The following is a 21,317-nucleotide window of genomic DNA, read 5'->3' as shown; positions in this document are numbered from 1 at the left end:
ATTCGATAAACCCAAAAACAGTTACGATTGGAGCCTCATCAAATGCAAATCAACAAAAATATAAATGTATATAACAACATGTTTTAAAATATTCATTAATACTTACAAGTGAACATGAGCGGAAGAAAATCTAAGTACCTCCATTACAACTGAATAAGTAATCCAAAGGGTTTCGTTTCATTAAGTATAAACGTGTTGAAACTATTCACTCTTGAACACACAATATATATCTAATTATAGTAGCACTGGAAATTGTAAAGAAGCAAATGGTTATTAACTAACTTAATAGCTGCGTACATCGTCTAAAAAATCAAGGGCAGTCCAAAATGCAAAGGCTTAAAATTAGTTTCGACACATTTTGCTACTCTCTAGACATGAAATAACAAGCATTCCAATGCTAAACAGTTGCTGACTGCAGCAATCATAGATAAGAAAAAAATATTTCCCGACTCATTGGCGCTCGTGTTGGAAAGATGAAATACGTTTCGAAGCGTTGCGTCATCACTTCCGCTTCTAGATTTCTTGAAATAACAAAAAGCTTTCTGAATAATGAGGAGTTCGCTATTGGATGAAGTATTCCTACTATTTCGGAAACGTTTCCGATATATCTAGAAACGTTTCCGAAATTTGTTACAGTGTAGATTCATCTTAATTTGACTTGCGGTTTTGTGATAGAAAAAGGTTGGACACCACTGATTTAGAGCTTCAGTCAAGCCTGTGGTTCTCAACCAAGGTACGCGTACCACCTGGGGCGAGTAAAAATCTGTTCACGGTTAGCTACCAAACAGTATACAAAATTATATTGATAATGCTAGAATTTAATTATGATGAAAGTATGAATAGTATTGCAAGATCTTGCATTGAAACAAAAGTATTGTAATGCTTTGCTTTTTACTTCCTTTTACAAAAAAAAGGAAGTATTGTATTCGCGAAAAATTTTCACTCAAAAATCGACCTTAATTTACATTTTACTCACCCCCGAATGAACGTTGCGTTTTTTTTTCAACCCGACCACACGCGGATGAGTGCCTAAGAACGTATAGACTCCCGAAATATCCATTTTGACGATTCCCGAATTAATTACAACGACTTTTCTCGTGACGTCTGTATGTATGTACGTATGTATGTGCGTATGTATGTCGCATAACTCAAGAACGGTATGTCCTAGAAAGTTGCAATTTGGTACGTAAACTCCTAGTGGGGTCTAGTTGTACAACTTCTCTTTTGGTTACATTCGGGTGTTTCTTAAAGGGGTATTTTGCCCCTTTTTGGGGGGAAATCCTTGTTAATTTCGATGTAAACTCAAGTGGTGTTATAATTTGGCGGACACTTAGCGATATATCCCCAGTATTTTGGTCGCCAACTTGGCGACAAATTTGGCGTTTTTTTTTTTTAATTTGGTTTCAATTTGGCCACTGTTGGTGATATTTAGAGAGTAAACTATTGAATCACATTAAAAATGCTAATAATGGGGAAATGACATTAAATTGGAGTAAAAGGAAGTCATGTGATGCACACATCAGCTCGTTAATTTCTGGACTGATGTTGAAAAACAACACAAGAAACTAACAGACATTGTTGGAAAGTTTTTTTCTACGGTTTCCAACAACTTACTTCCGCGAAAAATGTTTTTCGAGTTTAACATTCCTAAAAGACAAGTATAGAAACAAGCTACCTGTTGAGTATAATTTGCTGCTGTATTGGACCAAACTGAGCCAAACATAAATTTTCTAAAAGAAACTTATTGCTATTGGTAGGTTATTATGTTCTTAAGCCACTGACTAGAAATAGAAAAAATATACGTGTTCGCGTGTGAAGCGAGTGTGAGTACCTTACCCGAAGACGTCATCACGTCAGCAGAAAGATTGAATATTTAAGTTCTGATATAAAAATGCTTACTAGTTTGTTTTTGCTTTTGTTTAAAAAGAGATCATAATTTATTTCATTTAAAAATTCGCTAATTCAAAACTCAAGTCTGGAATGTTGTACATTTTTTCTGGAGCACTTGAGAAAAGTCTGAAAATCTCATTGCTCAAAGTGAGTGGAAACCCTGGTATAGTCTCAGGACACTGAAAAGGGTACATCGACTCAGGTTAATGTCTTTCAACTGTCATCCCACTGCAAGTATCTGATTATTCGAAATTTGTGTGAACATTTGTAGAACCATTTGTACAATTATCATGACACTTGTTTGACGTTTTCCAATTGCAATTTGATTCGATGTTGCAACTTCACATTAGTGCGCATTGAGTTCAGAATGAGTTTATTATTTAAACATCAGAAATTTCCCCGGAAACATTTCATTCTATATTAATATGATATGTTTCTGTGTCGCTGTTAATGATCGACATGAGAATATAACAAGCGTGAAATGTTTCCTATGTTCATTGCTAATGGATGAAAGATGGCTCATTTGTTGTATTTTTTTTTTTTTTCATTTTATACCTAATTGTCACTTTTATTTGAAGTGATTACGTTGAACTAAGAGTTCATTTGAGTAAATTTTCGTTGTCAAAACTGGTTTCAAAATTCAGGACAGTTTAATAAATTCATAATTTAAGCTCTTGAACAATTTTTGTTCGTTTAAACTTCCAATTTTTGTTTGAAAGTTTACAAAATTTTAGTGCTTAGTTTTTAACTCTATTAAACTCTAATTTATAGTTGACTAGCTGCTTTGCCCGGTCTACCTTGAAAAAAACCATTGCTTCAAGTGAAGTATCTTCAATCACCAACCATCATGCAAAATTTTCTTGCCAAACAATGACGACAGATACTAAAATACTTTTAAGAAATTAAAATAAAATGAGAAAGATGGATTTAAAAGGCTTAACCATGGAAACACAAAATAAGTTTAAGAATTGAAAATGAGAAAGATGAAAATAAACAATGGATTCAAAAAGCGTTACCGTGGAAACGTAAAATAAAATGGTTAAAAACTTGAATAGAGAACAGATTTTTTGTACTTCATTTAATTCTCTTGTAACTTTTTTTCTAATGGAGATAGAGGGTAAACTTTTGACCTTGGATCGAGTTAGACCTGAAGTAAAAAAAGCAGCTCTTTCCAATGCTGTCAAAAAGAAAATTGTGGGATAATTCCTTCACTTGTTATTGATGGATTTAATGAAGAAAGTAGTGCCTAAATTTCAGCTAAGCCTAAAAAAAATTCGAGCTAAAAACGTTAACTCCCGCCGCAATTAAGTTAGAGCATTGGAACAAATTGCGTAAAACGCGGAAAATTCTTCCCTTTCCAACGATACATAATAGTATTACTATTTGCGAGTAAATTTTCACCCCCATATTCGGGGATTTATCTGAAAATTGGCCTAAATTGGAATAAAAATAGAACTATTCATCGAATTGTTTTCGAACTGGTCTGCAAACCTTCTCAGAACTTAAAGGAACAAACTGTGAAAATTTTAGCAAAATCGGCCGGGTAGTTCTCGAGTTTTGCGAGTTCAAATACACAGACGCTTTTTGGAGACTTCATTTTATACTATGTAGAGATAAAAACGACCAGTTTCATTTTTCCAAGTAATTTTTTCTGGTTGTCAAATAAAACTGATGCATTCAAAAAAAAAATATTGTTTCGAGTGTTCTTTCTCAATTTTTTCCCACATATCTGTTTATATCCTTAACTCCATATAGAACTATCTTTGGACTTCAGATTGGGGCTATTAAGTAGAACGCGGTAGGTCAACAGGTTGATCGTGATCGGCTGGATTGATCACAGATATCTCGCCGATCTACGCAAAAAACGATTTTTTCTGTTTAGTGTCTTCTTCACATAACTGTGCACTTAAAATTTTGTTTTGCTTCTAAATATAGCGCGACTTGATACACTTGAATACTGCAGATTCACTTCAGGATTATCTTCGCTGACATATGCTATATCTGATTTTCGTTTCTCACAATACCAACAAACTCAAAATTTAGAACTAAGATTGCGATTTGTTATCAACAAGTGAAGTCAGTCTTACGGACAGATAAGATGGCCACATCTGATATAAGATATCAGTTCTATCGAATAGCCTGTGAAGTGTGTTTGTGTACATTTCACTCGCGCCAAGAATCCTTTAATATGAGGAACCTTAACTAATTCTTGAACTACTAATTTCATGAACTATTTTCCTCAACTATTTTACTCAATTGAAAACAATATTTGGTAGGTAAATGCCCCCCCCCCCTCCCAACGACATTCCTTCACGATAAGCTAAATGTGCCGTTCAAATTAGCCATTTCTCTTAAAAACTTAAGCTGAGCAAAGTCTCATAATTTGTTGTTAAAAATGCTCTGTCAAACTGACCTGTTTTAGATCAACTTTTCGATATGTTTCTGACCCCATATTATATCGCATTCAGCATCGAACTGTTATCGCCTTCTTTTTGCAATGTGTTTCTGTTTGTGTTTTTATCGTGATTGCGGCAAATTAACATCGTTAACAGTGATAAATGTTCGTTGTCACCCTTCCACAACATTTTTTTCTTTGTGTGTGTGTGTGTGTACGTAAATCATATTACTTTTGAAACAGCGTTTGAAAATGATTCTTCCTTTATTTTCCAGTACAAATAAATACCAAGATTGTTAATTTGTTAAAACTGCCAGAAACCTCTACATAATATAAAATGAAGTCTCCAAAAAGCGTCTGTTTCTGTAAACGCGCAAAACTCGAGAACTACCCGCCCGATTTCGCTGAAATGTTCAGTGTCTTTCTTTCAGCACCGGAAAGGTTTTCCAAGGCTTCACTTGATACGCGTCTTATCAGGCTCAGTCATTTCAATAAAAGTTGTAGTATGAAGTCAATTAAACAAAAAACCTGGTCAGACTCTAGCGACATATGTTGGATTTTGTGGCAACTTTTAACTACACTGAAGAACATTATGAACACCCCTAACTTTTCAAAGAACTCGTCTGAATGACGTGTAGGCCACGTGATAAAAGTGGGATTGGTATATAACTGGGGCTGGAGAAGGTCAGGCTTCATTCGAGCTCTTCCTTTTGAAAGATTTGAAAAAGGGCAAGGATCTTAGCGAATTTGATAGAGGGCAGATTATTATGGCCCGAAGACTCGAAACAAGTATCTCACAAACTGCAAGACTGGTAGGTTGTTCACGATTTGCCGGTGTTAGTACTTATTCAAAGTGAAAAAAAGGACGGTGAAACCAACAGTAGGCGTAATGAAGTTGGACGGCTAAGCGTTATCAAAGATAAGGGCCGTCGGAGAAGGCCGTTTGGTAAAGCAAAATCGCGGCAGACAGTTGTTGAGCAGTTGACAGCTCAATACAATGCAGGTGAGAGTGGAAGTGTTTCCAAACATACAGTTCAGCAAACACTGCTGGATGTGGAACTGTGCAGCAGATGTCCCACTCGTGTGCCTCTTTTGACCAATCGTCCGCCTTAGCCCGGTTTATCTTGAGAATAAAAATTGTGTCAAGTGACATATATTCAACAATTTCAACAAGGCTTAAATAAAGGAAAAAAAAAGAAAAAACACCATGCAAAATTACCCTTCCAAACAATGACGACAGATATTAAAATACTTTTTAAAAAATTAAAATGCGAAAGATGGATTTTAAAAGCGTAACCATGGAAACATGAAATAAAATAAGTTTGAGAAATTAAATGCAAAATAAGGAAATAAACAATGGATTCAAAAAGCGTAACCGTGGAAACGCGAAAATGAAATGGTTGACAACTTGAATCAAAATGACACATTTCGAAATTGATTGAAAAACGATTGTAACTTTTTTTCCTTTGAAGATAGAAGCTAATTTTTTCGACCGTTGGTCAAGAGAGATCTGGAGTAAAAAATGTCGCTTTTTCCAATGGTGTCAAAAAGAAAATTGTGGGACAATTCCTTCACTTTTTATTGATAGATTTAATGAAGAAAGTAGTGCCTAAATTTCAGCTAAACCTAAAAAAGTTCGAGCTAAAAACGCAAATTACTTCCGCCGTAATTAAGTTAGAGCATTGAAACAAATTGTTTAGAACGCGGAACATTCTACCCTTTTCAACGATACATAATATTAATATGTGCAAGTAATTTTTAACCCCTTTAATAGCCAATAATAGCAATTTACGTGAAATTTTGGCCTAAATAGGAATAAAAAAAGAACTATTTATCGGATTTTTTTTCGAATTATAGCCTGTTACTCAGTAAGAAAGCACCTTTCATATAGTGAAGGAATTTTTCAAATAGGTGCAGTGGTTCCGGAGATTACCTCGAACATATAAACACACAAAAATCCGCCCTCTCTCTTTATAATATTAGTATAGATTATTAAAACTTTAAGTCTACATTTAGACAGCGGAAATGCAGCTGTACGTTACCGACCTCTATAGAAACCTGCAAATTAGTATAATATGCCAACTGCTCCAGCTCTTTGATAACGTAACAGTTACTGCCATTCTATTGTTCAACTTTTCATATTTACATTGTTAATATTCCTTCATAATATATATATATATATATATATATATATATATATATATATATATATATATATATATATATATATATATATATGCATGTATTAAAGGCATAAAAGAAGTTAATTGTAATGCGCCTATGTATTAAAACCTTTTCATGGAAATATTAATATGCACCTCTTCTTAAATAAGCTCTCTCTTTTTAACAGCCTTGTACTTATAATCTTTTAGCTTTACTTATTGCTCATTTTCAGTCTCCCCGATGTTTCACTTGATGTTCTCAGACTGAAATTTCTAATTTATCGGCTAGCACATGGGTTACCAAACTTTTCTGATTCGCGTCACCCTTTGAGGAATCGAATTTCCTGGCACCCCAATCTCTAGTATACGTATATACGTGCGTACCAAGGGTGAATTCGTTAATTTTAGACACTTAAATCCTAATTCGTGGTGAATTTAATGTTGAAAATAGGAAATTTATTCTTTTAGAAAAGCACTCCCGGTACCTTTGATGCGTACGTATTTATTTTATACCATGGACACTTCGCATTCCCTCGCCTCTCCTTGCGATACCCTTTTTGGGAACCACTGAGTTTGCACTTTTCAAGTTATAATGTGTAACACATTTTCTGACAAAGCATAATAACAGTATTCCTGATCTTCCTCAGGAATACTGTTATTACTCCCCGTCCAACCTACTTGCACCATGCAATCTCGTGCTTAAAAATTCGAATTAAGTGATACAGGTAAAGGGAACAGCACCCCCACAGCCTGCTGCATAATTCGAGAAACATAGCAACCGGCTACAAAATCATATTTTGTTTACGTCCGCGTCGTATCAAAAAGGAACATTAGAAACACCTTTTTCCTCCTTCCAATCGTCTGCAACGCCGAGCTGTTTAAACGGTCTGCTTACCTTGACCTTCTCTCAACCAGTTGCATGCACTAACCTGCAAGAGGCCTTCCAGGTAACCTGCTAGGCCAGTCTCGACGCCACGTGACATTCGTGACAAAGACAGCTGTTGTCTACCTGCCGTTACATCTCTTTGTTTTCCTTTCGTTTCTTTACTGTGTTCTGAGCAATCATGGACAATCTAACATTTCATTTCAAATTAGTTTGTCATTGTACCCTAAAGGCATCTAATTCGTTTGTTTTCTCTTTTTGTGTAATTGAGTGTCAGTTTAATTGACCGCATCCTATAGGAATGCAATAAAATTACTACAGGGACATTTCCGCTCACTCGCAATTGAAAAACGTCGTCTTTCTTCGAATTGCAAAAATTTATTTTCAATTGTGCACTTCAAAAAACTGTGCTTGTGGTTTTTATGCTACCATTTATTTGTTTATTAGACAGAAATTGTTGTTTAGCTTTATGTTCTCGAGTGTCATTGACTTAGCTTATCATGTGTCAATAGTTTTCGTCTTTGGCTATGAACTCTTTTCCAATCAGTTATATGTGAGAGAGAAATAAGGAGTGCAGAGAACCTTGCACTCCTAATATCGAGTGCGACTCGTAACCAGTTTTATCCAAATAGCTTCTTTGGGAGTGTCACTCCTCAGCATCTGATCAGTTTTTATCTCCAGGTGCTCCTTTGTTGACAGTGGTGACTTTTGGACATCAGTTTTTATCTCAGAAGCTCCTTTGTAGAGTGACTCTTCAACACCTGATCAGTTTTGATCTGAGGGGCTTCTCTGTTGATTATAACTCCGCGACATCAGTTTTTATCTCAGCAGCTCCGTTGTAGACTGACTCTTCAACACCTGATCAGTTTTGATCTGAGGGGCTTCTCTGATGATTATAACTCCGCGACATCAGTTTTTATCTCAGAAGCTCCTTTGTCGAATCTGATTCCTCAACACCAGAACGCCAGAGCAGTTTTTATCTCAAGAGCTCCTTTGTCGAATCTGACTCCTCAACATCAGTGTTTGTCTCTAGTGCTCTGATTGTCAAATCTTACTCTACAATTATTCAAATTCAAACCAATACGTGTCCAAACAAACCGATGATTTCCTTCGTACACCACACAGAAAAGCAGAAGGACTGCGCTTTTTGCTCACATAAAAAAAATTTGGAGGAAGAAGATAAAACTTTTTTTATTTTTTTTTTGTGGAACGAGCGAAAAGGATTGCAGTCTAAAAACTATTTCAACAGAGCATGAACTTGAAAACTATAAAATACGACTCTAGTGTAAATAAAACTGACATTGAATTTTATTTGTTTACAATCTTCAGGTTAACCTTGAAATATGCATACATAGAATCAATAGACAATCTTTTAGACAACTCTAAATTATTGATCATTTTTTGACCACTTTTTTGCTTGGGCATTAAAATAGTTACAAACAAACTGCCATGTTTCTGTTTATCTACTTTACGGTTTAAGTTCGCTTTGGAATTGATTATAATTGCCTGGCAGCTCCCAGAAACTTAGCTACTGTTCTTATTTTTTATGTGAATGCTATTTACATATTAGATGATATATAAAAAGTCAGATAATTTTAAGGCTATTTACTACTTACGCATGAAAATAATTTATGAGGTCTGTAGGGTATCGGTTGAAAATCAAGCCATGCTTATGAATGTCTTATTTTTAAATACTACTTCTTTTTTACTACCAGGATCTCATGACTCTAATTCTGGTGTATGACAAAGGGCCTTTTTGGAGTAAGGAGTACCTTTTTAAAAATATTTTTTGACCTGCGACCTTTCGTTCTCGAACTAACTTCTGTATTTTGTTGCTCCGTGCATGATTCGTTTGTTGTATTATTCTTGATGACTAACTTATATTTTTAAAATGAGGTCGGTTGTTTCAATTTTGTCCTCTCCAATCCTTTGAGTTGGGAAATACAGTCAGCGATGAACAAATTCTTTCCGCTTCAATTGGTCTTTGTACTTTAGTGGCTAGGCATTCCCCCTCTTTAGAATTCTTATGAATCATTCAGTTTTTATGCAAACTATTTTTTATTTATTTATTTATTTATTTATTTTTTGACTGTGTTGTATTTACCACTGGGTTTGCAAAGTAGTAGTGGTAGTGTAGATTTAGCTTCTGGAATCTCGTAAGTGCAGAACTTTTTCAATCATGATCATAGATGATTAGTAACGCAGTGATACTAAAAAGTTAATTTATTTATTCAGTTGGTTTTCTTCCTCTCTTTTGCTATGCTGTTTGTATGTAAGATTTTTTTTTATTGGCAATAAATTTATGAAGGTACAAAAATATTAATCGAAAAAAAATGAATTTTAAATGTTTTCGGTAATTTTTAACGTTGTTCTTCTCTAGTACTCTAACTCCACGTTCATGGCATTTTCAAATCTTTATTGCAAATGATTTGCTGTGTGAAAATGAATGTAATGTGTAGTAAGTTTGAGTTACATATATCTTTTAAACTTGCATGTTATGTTTATATCCGTCCATTTCTTCTTAAATATAGCAATTGACATGACATTCAAAACATCTGTGTCAAGGGGCTTAGTGCTGTAATACTGAAATTTGAGCGTTTGAAGCCTCTTTTGCTGTTATTTCAAAAGGCTAAAAGGCTATTCAGTCTTCAGCTCATTATTATTCAAGCTACCCAAGACAGGATTAAGTTGTTAGACTGTAAAATAATGTGTTTTTATTTTAATACTTTGGGAATCTGTTGCTCAATTAAAGTTTTACATTGACATTTTAAACATTTTTGTATTTTAAAACAAAATGGTCTTTAATATGTGAATAAAAGATAAAACAATCTAAATATACACACTATAGTTGGAGCAAACCTAACCAGACAGCGTTGTAATGCTGTGATTAAGACCTGTGTAGCCTTCACAATGATGCCTGGTTAGATTTGTCCCAACTACAGGATGTATTAATATTCAGAGCATCAAATCTTCGAGTAATATCAATTTCTCTTTAATCGATGGCACCAGATAGAAAAAAATCTCTTAACCTTTTTCTCATACTGAATTTTAATCTGATTTTCATTAACTTTCAGGCTTCAAAAATGGTTTTCGTTTTTACCTTATAGCTGTAGCTCTTCATGGAGATATAACTGCCTTAAATTATAGAATCGGTATCTTGTCCATGATTACCATCACAAGGGCTTAATCTGCATGAGAGCTCAGCTCTTTCGCCTTTCTTTTTCGGTACTTACGTGTTGTTCCATTGACCACTGTCGTCAAATGAATACTAAAATCACAAAACCTCGCCAAAAATCTTCTTCCGAAAATTTTCCAAAATGAGCAGAGCAAGTTTTGTGACTCCATCAATGACAACCTATCAAGTGTTTTTGGCGAAGTTTTGGCTTTGACGAAAATGGTTGACGGAATAAGACGTTAGGAGTTTTTTGGTTTTTCGCAGTTTCATGTGAATTTTTACACATTAGACGAAATTTAGGCTATTAACATCGGGAAATACGTAAGTTCTGTCGACTGTGGGGCTCCCGCTCTTGTGTTGTAAGAAAATTGATCCTCTATTGCAATGAGAATTCTATCAACTAAATTGTGAACGTCATAACAGCACATCCATTCTGATTCCGCCAAACTTGGATAAGTCGATGACCACTAAGTTCCAAAACACATCTGCCGAAAGAGAAAAACAATCATCCGAAGAGAAAGAATGAGGCGAAAAAACTCTGCAACAATGGCTGCCATCACTAATCATAGCTGTTATTCGTAACAGAAGAAGAAGCCATAAATTGAATTCCAGTAAGTCCGAGCTCCTTCCGTTGGATTGTAATAATAAATTAAGACAGGCGCGGCCGCATTGTTGCTGAGTTCTCTCCTTCCAGCTTTTAAGGAAGTGATCTTTCCTTTGTTGTTCTTCGTGAAGTTGCCGTTGTGCTTGCGAGATGAGTTGAGTTGAATGCTGTATGCTCCAGTGCATTTTTATTGAGATTTTTTTTTTCGTGTAGGGGGAGTTTTTTTTTTTTTCTTTCCGATGTCAGTTCAGGTCATTTTAGGTCATGGTCGCGCGTGGGCCTCTGGATGGGGATGCACCGTAATGGGGCGTATTAAAAATTCATCTCTTCTGTAGTAAATATGTAGTTCAATCATGGACGAGTTAGGACTGAGTTTGTGCTTTTCGGGAACTTAAACCCCTTTGATTGCCTAAAAATGCCGAGACTAACTTATTAATTTTTTTTTTAGACTTGAAATCTCACATGGGGTTTGTTCTGAACTATATGTAACTTCACTAATATGTATAAAAAAATTAAAGATATATTCTTTACACGGTTCATTTGAAGAAAATTTTTACCACTAATAAAAATTTTAAACAAATGGTTAAATACTTTTCAATGGATATATATATATATATATATATATATATATATATATATATATATATATATATATATATATATACACACAGTAAAAACCCTCCTAACGGATACCCCTCAAAGGCGGACACCCCTCTTATGCGGACAAAAAAATTTGTCCTGTTAGTGTTATATTACATTAAAGGGATTTTACTGTATATATATAACTTTTTTTTTTTTTTTTTTTTGCTTTTCGGAAAGGAGTCAAAGTCAATGTATCAACAAGGGATAGGAGAGGGCTCAAACACAGAGGTAATTAATGTTTTAATGAACCTAACTCTTGCAGAATTTTTTGGTTTAGCTACTCAAAAGGCATCATTTTTTCATATATATCCCCAACCCCTTTTTATGTAGCCTATATCAGTGCATTAAAAAGACAACTACAGCAATCCAAAACCAGGCCAGTGAACAGTTTTTTTTTTTTTTTCCGAACATATTTCCAATTTCAAAGCATTTTCGAGCATTTTACATGCTTTCAAGAATGGAAAGTTTTTTGTTTTTTGATGTAACGTCATCTCGTTTGCCTTTAATGAATCAGCGCAATCCCCAGTGTATCTAAAAAGCCAAGATTACTTTAGAGCTAATTCTATTTCCTTTTCTTTGAAAATATTAACCAAATAATAAGTTCATTGTTTATGACTATACCATTATTCACGATCAATGGATAACTTTTCTACACGAAATTCACTTAGTAGCCTGCAGGTAAATCGAGCTATGGTGTTTCTCTGAGCAAAAAGAAGCATAGATAAAGCTCAGAGAAACATAATTTTCCCTCGCTCCTCTCAAACAGTACATTTTATTAATGTCGGAGAAACTTTTCGCTTTAGAATTAATTTTCCAGTGCTCTTAATGGAGACAAGAAAGAACACGTGCCGTGCGTTTTGGATGCTGCCATTCGAGGGCCTATAAAAACTGACCCAGTGAGGCAGTCGCCATTTTGGAAGAAAGCCCAGTTTTATGTTGCTCTTCTTTCATTTATTTAGACTGCTCTCCTGAAATTTGGATTTTAACATTTTATTGCGAAAGTTTGCTTTTATTCTAAATTCTTGGCAACACTTTTGATGGTGGCTTAAGGTGCATTTATGGTCTTAATGCATGTGTCGTTCGATTTTTTTGACAACATTTTCCCCATGTTTAAGCATTTTCAAAAGGAGGATGTTCTATTTGTTCAAAATGTTGAGTTAGAATAAAACAGTGAACTGTTCTGTTAGTGTTAGAAAATAAAATTTATGTTGTTTTCTGTTTTTGCTTTATTTGCCCTTCTGTTAGTTACTTACCTTGTACGTTCGGACAAAACCCCATTACTTTTATTTAACACTGTTTTTGAGAATAATATTCTTAACAAAATTACATAATAACTTTAATGGATTAAATATATCATCCTCATCATCAGTCGCGGATTTACCATGTCGCGATTGCGAGGGGCCTCCGAAGGGGATCCAAAGCGGCTTATAAAAATGTTACGTACTTCTGTTGGTCTTCAAGGGGCCCCCAAAAGATGCATTGCGTGAGGCTTCAAAACTTGTAAACCCGCCATTTGATCATCATCTTCATCAAAATATACTAAATTGTCGTGTACTTCATAAATGGTAAGAGCTGTTTAAAATGTTCGTTGTTTACAGTCAATGTGGGGACTGTTTATTGCGAATTGATTTATAACGAGAATGCAGTTTGTAGGGAAAGAGAATATTCCGTTGTACGGTCCAATATCTTTTTCTTTTCTTTTTTTTCTTTAAATGAAGGAGGTAATGTTTTAATGGGACAAAATGTGTCAATACAATCTGTTAAGTCAAACCCGATTTGGGATTTGGCAAAATTTCCTTCAAACCAACGAGGTAATAGATGACATGATTAAATTTGAACACCTGGATCATCTGCCCACTTTTCAAATGATAAAAAGTTAAACATTTATCGATCAATATGCTGTCAATTAGTTCAAGTGTTACTCCGCCGTCTTTTTAAAATGTTGCATTAAGTAAAATCTTCATAAGTATTTATACTTGTTAGCCAAATAGCTCTACATAAATGTGCAATAAGTATTTATCGTCTATATCGCTACTTAAGAACAACAATAAGATATCTAAGCCTCAAAACAAGAGAGATATCCTAACTGTTACTCTGGGGTGACGATAAATTTTTTACCTTAAAAGACCGAAATTGAGAATGTCGACTTTCACTTGTGATTCACATGAAATATTCGGTCATTCACGAATGTGTTTGGTATGTGAATGTCGATAATTGCCAGCTAATGTCGACATTTATCATATATCAGACTTTCAATAAATTTTGGTCCTTTCAGTCTTGATGAAATGCCGATTCTCAATTATCCATGCTAAATTTGCTTTTAGTCCTTTTTGTGTACAGGACATCATCTGAGCAATACTAAACAAGAATACGTGTTGAAGGAAATGGTTTTTTCTCCTCAAAATGAGTGAATAAATTACAATTCTTGTAGCAAATACCTAACAGCTCGTTATAGCCCCTAGAATTGCCACAACGAGTCGAATGGTATTTTGCTTGTACTTCAACCAAAGAACCGGATAAAGGACGAATATGTCTAGTTTTGTACAATTTTACCGTTTCAAATGAAATTTCCCTGACTGTAATTTTTAAATCCGAGACGTACTCCACTCTCATTTTTAGCCTACTTTCCCAGTAAAAGTCAGATAAAGAAGAAAAAAGCATGAAAGAAGGCTTAATGCATCTTTAAAATATCGCGGAAAAAAAAAAAAAAAAAAAAAAGTCGAAAATAAATAAAATAGTTAAATAAATATCGAAAAATTAAAAATTGGAAAGTAGCGTATTGAGATGGGGGGAAAATGTCTGTCTGTCTGTCCCCTCCGCCCTAATAACTTTGAATGAATAGTCCGATTCGAACAAACTTTTTTTTGTTCGAAAGATCTCGGCGAGGACACCTCATTCAAAAATTTCACTTTTTGATTTGAACTATTTTTTGTTCAATTTTGAACAGTTCAAAAAAACTTAACATTAGCGCCTACGTAGAAATTCAAGGCAATAACGAACTGTGAGGCGAATTTGCTTCAAACAAACTTTGTAGGAAAAAGCTTTTGATGAAAAACTTGTATATAAAATATCTTTTTGATTTGAACAATTTTCCGTTCAATTTTGAACAGTTCAAATCCCTTAACATTAGCGCCTACGGGGAAACAAAGTCAATGCAGATTCCGTACTTGAAGGCAACTTACTTCAAACAAATTTTGTTGGAAATAGCTCTTGACGCCAGACTCCGACTCCGAGAATTTAGGGACACCTGACTCCGACTCCAGTGCCCGATAATTAATCGGACTCCGACTCCCCAATTTCAACTCTGACTTCGTAGCTTTGGCAAAAAATTATACACGGAGGACAAATGACTGACTCCGATTTTTGGATATTCGACTCCGACTCCGCAGCTATGGTTTTAACTGTGAAATAATTATTGTTGATATGACTTGTTTTTACTTTCACGCTAAAGTTTTAATTTAGGTATTCAGTTTTCGGCGAATAAACTCGAAGTCATTTATGTTTCTACATAAAGATATGCGCAGACGATTTTTTTTTTTTTTTTTTTTTTGACAATGAAAATTATTTCTTTGAGTTGACATTTTATTTTTATTTATTTTGGTAAGTGCATTCATTCATTAAAAAAAATAAATAAATTTTGGCAATAGGGGATAAAGAAACGATTTTTTTTTTTTTTTGATATGATGTATTTATTTTAATGAGCTTATTAATTTTAATTATTATTTTTTCGTTTTGAAAGCTGTTAAAGATTTTTTTTATGGAAAAAAGTATATTAGCTGCTTTGTTTAAAAGGTGCTGCTATTTTATTTGTTCATTTTTTTTAGATGAGTAAGGAATATTTTATTCCTAGAATTAGCTTAAAATATTTAAAAAATATGTTTGAAACAATTTGCGATTTTAGCTATTTTTGAGAACACTGCTCAGGTACTAGAAAGTGGTATGGGTATACGGGAAAGTAGGCTCGTTTAGTTCTAGAGGGAACTTCTTGTTTTGTTATTAGATAGACGATTTCCCATTTGTGTCGCCGTGCCATTGTAAGTTTGCTTTATTTATATGCAGCAATAATTAAGGAAAGAACAGTTGATTTATGTGAAAATAATCTTATATGTGTTGATGAGATGACTTTTTAAATAATTTACTTTTAATTGAAATCAACTTGATTAATGCATTATGTTACAGTCTGTTAAATGCGTTATCGGTGATATGCTAATAATTGAATCGATATTTTAGCTATATTTCATCATTGCATTAATTAAGTTCATTTTATTTGTGAAAGAATAATTCCTATGCGCGTGTCTCTGCACTCGTCTTTTGTATTATTAATGACTTTTGTTGTCTTTGCGTGGTACCGAATATAAAGCTGTAATTTATAGATTGATTGTTTTCGTTTTCTCTCTTAGGAGTAACAGGTTTATTTAATTATTTTCTTTATTCTTTAGGTATACTTTAATCAAAGAACTTGTTCTGGTGAATGAGGAAGAGATTTTTAATCTGGGAATGCTTACCAGTTCCCTTTTAAATGCTACAATTAGCAAATAATCTAAGGCAATCATAGGTAAGTCAGTTGTTTTTGCTTCAGCTTCAGTATTATTTGTACAGTACAACCTCGTTTATCCGGACTAACTGGGACCAAAGGCTATCCGGATAAACGAAAATCCGGATAATTCGGGCAATATAGAAACAAGCAAAACAAATTCTCAAATAAGCAGACGTACTGTCCACCTCTGATAAGTTGAACTATGACCTTGAGCAAATCCATTTCTTTCAAGAGAGAGCAATCGGTAAGAAGAGGAATTGTTAGGCGCAGAGTTGGGCTACCATTGCAACCCTTTATTTGGCGAGAAAATCCTGTACCGCTTGCTACTTCTTACCTGAGTTATATGTTCGCCAAATGGGTAATAACACTGCTAACTAAATCCGCAAGTTCTTAACTGTTTTTCCTCATCCCTATTTCAACAAATGAAATAGTTTAATCGGTCTTGCTAGACCTCTTGCCATCAGAGGTGGATGGACAGTACCTTTTGCAGCGAAAAACAATGTTTTGTAACAAAATGGCATTGGGTTGTTTTGTGTCAAAATAATTTATAGTTCAGCTGTAGTAGTGTCGAACTGATACTCCAAGTAAGACATGATGTCTGTTGGAGAATTATAATTTATTGCACGATCTATGCAGGAGTCGTACATTTAATAAAATAAATAAATAAATCCGGATGACCAGATATCCGGATAAACGAGGTTCGGCTGTTTTTGCATATAGAAACGCTCGCCAATCGTAGTTCGATATTCTTAATATTTCTTCTGTTTGAATCAAAAGAAGCAAATTGTAACTTCTTCCTAAAGAATATACCAATTTTTCTATTTTACCCTACAAAATATTTCAAAAATTTGCTTAAAATTTGCTTTTTGTGTGTGTGTGTGCGTATGAAAAATGAAAGTTAAGTAAATTTTTTGAGCATCGGAGTTTACTGCAAGTTCAGCATATATAGCTGTATCTCATTGATTTCCAATTTCAGGTACAAATTTAACTATTTTCGCCTATTGTTCCTTTAGCTTAATTTAAATTTTCTTTTCTAAGAAAAAACAATATCGTATTTCGTTTGATTGTATTTATCTACTAAATTCTTCAGTTATCCCAAATAATCTATGCAGTTTTAATTACGAATTTGAAAATCTAGCTTTTGTCATTGGAAGTTTCGTATCTTTCACAAAACATATCTTCTTCTAAATAAAGTGATTAAAAAGATTATTGTACTATTTTTTTCTTCCTTCACAATTCTGCCATTGAACTATTTAACTCAATGTAAGTAAAACGTGTTGAGAAAAACTTTCAAACGTTTTTCCTGAGTGATTAATTTAAAATTACTTCAGAATTTTTAAAATGGTTTTTGCATAAAAAGTTTCTTTGAAAGAATCCTTTTCGTGAAAGAACTTAAAAAAAAAGTTTTCTTTTGGTGGTTTTTCAAATCGAGTCTTTAGTTTCACTTTAGAACAAGTTTTTATTTTAACTCAAGTTATTTTCCAGATACCGAACGTTTTCTTTTGAAAGATTTTTGTCTAATTTTTATTTTAATTCATGTTTCGAAATGTTCGAAACGTTGTTTCTTTTTATTTATTTTTCAATTAAGTACGTTTTTTCCGGGAAAGATTTTATACAAGCCCATTGATTCCCACAGTTGCATTGCTTATAAATTGCCAGATTTGACTCTTTTCCTTAACCTTTGTGCACTTTCAAAAGCACATAAAAGTAAAGTCTTTTTTTTTTTTTTTAATATTTTTTGGCATGAAATACACATTTTCATATTTGTACGTTCTCTCACAGGCGATCGATAAAAACAATTTTTTCTCAGTTTTAACCCTCCAAAACTCCCCAAAATCCTCACATCAAAAGCATTTCGTTTTTTGTTTTTTTAAGTTTCTTTCACCAAACATTTTAGTTATAACTTTTGGTGCCGTTTTATAGACCCGTTGGCAAAGCCTGATAACTGAACGGGTCAACTAAGCCGTGTCCTAGGGCCCCTGCTTTTTATCGACCCCCACATGGCTGAAATTGTTTTAACCAATACAGTGAAACCTGTGTAAGTTGACCACCTGCGGTGCACTACTTTAGTGTTCAACTTAAACAGGTGTTCAACTTACAGAGGTTGATTTATATAATAAGGGCTAACTCCGTACCTGAAAAAAGTGGTCAACTTAGACAGGTGGTCAACTTACAAGGGTGGTCAACTTCACAGGTTTTACTGTACCTGAAATGTAAGACGTGACAAAATTAGGACCCCCCCTCCCCATAAAGTGGGGATCATTTTAGTTGTTTTTCTTTCAAAGAATATTACTGATCTAATGAAACATTTCAAATGTACGTGATTATGTCGTGCAGAGAGATCCCTGCAACTTTTTTTAAATAAACGATGTCGTTCAAACGAACGAGTTGAATGGACGGAACAAAAGAATGAACGATCCTCTGATGAACGGATCAGTAAAAAGAACGACATTGCTCACCTCTAATTAAAAGTAACGCGTTATTCCAAAAACATGTTAAAGTTAATAAAAGAAAAACAAAAACATGCTTGAACAAATGATTAAAATGTGTTGAGTCACGTATGGATACACTTACTTATTTCCTAATTAATTGACTTTTTTGAGCAATCACGATTGCTTATTGCTTTCATTTGACTGTTTTTGGCGTGCTATGATTTTATTTTCCCGCCAGCACCCTCTGCCATCACCACCATCGACCGGCTTCACGATGCTGCTCCTCTAGCGAAAACCGTCTCCAGGTTGCTTCCATATCCTATACGCATGCGTACACACACGCATGCCTGCACACTCACACATATACACACATGCCCACACACACACACAAACCCACACACTCATACCTGACCACACACATGCACACACGCCTGCACACACACACTCACACACATACCCACACACACACAGACACATGCCTGCACACACGCAAAAAAAAAAAAAAAACACGTGATTGCGAAAAAACATAATTTGAATTCAAAATGTCAAAATTCAAATTATTATTATTATTATTATTATTATTATTATTATTTTGAGAAGAAAAAAAAAGGTAACATTTTTTTCTCTTGAATTAAACCCATTACTTCGTGAAAATAACCTAAGTTTGCGGCAAAGGGTGCATTTAAAATGCCCTATACCTCGATCTCAACAAATCGGTGCACAGGCACAAATACAGATTTAGCGATATTTCAAATGTTCATTAATGTTTGAGTAACCTAATGGTTCCATGTTCTCTGAATCGACATTAATTCAAACACTGTCTGAAGTTTACAAATTCGTCTCCGTGAACTAATGTCGTTTGAAAATCGGCTAATGATGTCTCTTCTCTCGTTGAGAAGCAATGTTAGGGTCTTTGAACTGCTACTTTAGAAACTACCACTTTTGCAATATCTCTGCAAAATGTAGTTTTCTCGGTGGTTTTCTTAACTAAATCAAGCTCATTAGAGAGCGGGGTTTTCTCGATTCTTAGTTACATTCTGTCAGGTATCCGAAAATGGTATTTGGTCTTGACTTAAATTTGTTTGAGAATATAGTTCATTACTAGAGATACGAAAATTCCGGAAATTTTGAGGCAGTGGGGGAAAAAAAGTTTGAGTTTTTTTTAATGAGAAAATTTGAAAAAAAAAAAAAAAAGAGAAATTTTTTACAAGTAAAAATGTATTTTAATAGTTCTATTTTCTATGGAAAATAAAAAAAAATAATTATTTTAAAATGGATATATGCAATTCATATTTATTTTTCTTTTTCCAGAAATTTTCACCAAAACTTTTAACTTATTTAAAAAATAGCTTGTAACTTTCTGTGTTCAAAGCACCAAAAATGATCAACTCATTCTAATCATCATTCAACCGCTAATTTTGAATAACATATGATTCTTGTAAATAGTTCAATGGATTTTTTTTTTTTTTTTGACAAAAATTGACCTTGTTTTTGGTAAAGTGGGTGATTTTTATTTACACAGAAAGTTGCTTTTTTTCACTTCATGGTTATTACATTCCTTTTTGTAGATGTGTATTTTGTGTACACAATAATGCACACCCATTAAATGAAAATGTATTAAAATTTTTACTTTTAACATTTCCACTAATTAATGACATTGATTTACTAATTCTGTCCTGTGTATATGTAAGTTTTAAAGAGAGAAGCAGCAAATAATAACTTGGTATATTGCTGCCTTGGTATTTGGTCATGGAAATTAAATTATAGTGTTCCTGTTTTCGTGTGGGATGCTGAACATTAAAAACTTTTTAAACTAAAAAAGCATTGGAAAAAAATTGTAAATTTCTAAATACATTACTTTTTGCCAGAAATATTGAATTTTTCACTTTTTGCGAGTGAAAACAAACTTCTTCGGAAAAAAAACGATGGGGGGGGGGGGAGAAGTAATTTCCCCCCTAAAATTTCCGATTTTTTTCTGACTTACCCATTTTTATTCATTACTAAAGTTATAAATTATTTAGTTATTTATGTTGAGTCCAAAAAGTACATCCAAGCGTAGTACGATTCCCATCTCTTCATTCCTAAAATTATAAATTATAGACATTTATGTTGAGTGCGAAAAGTATACCCAAGCGTAGTATTAATGTACATGTAATTTTTTGCTATTCGCAAATTTTGAATTTTACTTTGTTGGTCATAGAAATAATATTTTAGAGTTTAAAAATAAAAATATTCTCTTAAATAATAGTTTTTAATTACGATAGCAAGAATGAAACTATAATAACGTCGAATATTCGCTTTCTAATTTAAATTTACAACTCCTGCATAGGTCGTAACGTAAATAAATTACAGTAATCTAATAAGCAAAATGGCGTACTTGGAATGTCGTTCGACACTATTGCAGCTGAACTACAAATGATAAAGTGTTTGTGAGAAACGATTCTATGTAATTTTGTGTCAAAGCATTGTTTTTTGCTGCAATAAAACATCTGCTTATTAAGAATGTGTTTTGTTTATTACCCACATATCCGGATGATCCGGTTTTCCGTTTATCCGGATCGCCTTTGGTCGCAGTTAATCCGAATAAACCAAGTTGT

The 21,317-nt window shown here is 33.8% G+C and overlaps 2 protein-coding genes across 3 annotated transcripts in view; one reads left to right on the top strand and one right to left on the bottom strand.

The window, feature by feature from the left end:
• The window catches only part of LOC129219954 (disintegrin and metalloproteinase domain-containing protein 10-like), a 207,348-nt gene extending 199,918 nt beyond the window's left edge, over positions 1 to 7,430 (bottom strand). The window contains exon 1 of the mRNA XM_054854271.1: positions 7,343 to 7,430. Coding sequence (XP_054710246.1) covers positions 7,343 to 7,430 — 88 coding nt within the window. The remainder of the gene's footprint in view (positions 1 to 7,342) is intronic.
• LOC129220255 (protein draper-like) overlaps positions 1 to 21,317 on the top strand; it is a 242,230-nt gene that overhangs the window by 112,941 nt on the left and 107,972 nt on the right. For both annotated transcript variants that reach the window (XM_054854632.1, XM_054854631.1), the window contains exon 2: positions 16,191 to 16,306. The gene's annotated coding sequence lies outside the window, so the exon portion shown is untranslated. The remainder of the gene's footprint in view (positions 1 to 16,190; positions 16,307 to 21,317) is intronic.

The sequence above is a fragment of the Uloborus diversus genome, chromosome 4 (assembly GCF_026930045.1).
Source record: "Uloborus diversus isolate 005 chromosome 4, Udiv.v.3.1, whole genome shotgun sequence".
Lineage (NCBI taxonomy): Eukaryota > Metazoa > Arthropoda > Arachnida > Araneae > Uloboridae > Uloborus > Uloborus diversus.
This window is presented reverse-complemented; position numbering and strand designations above follow the sequence as displayed.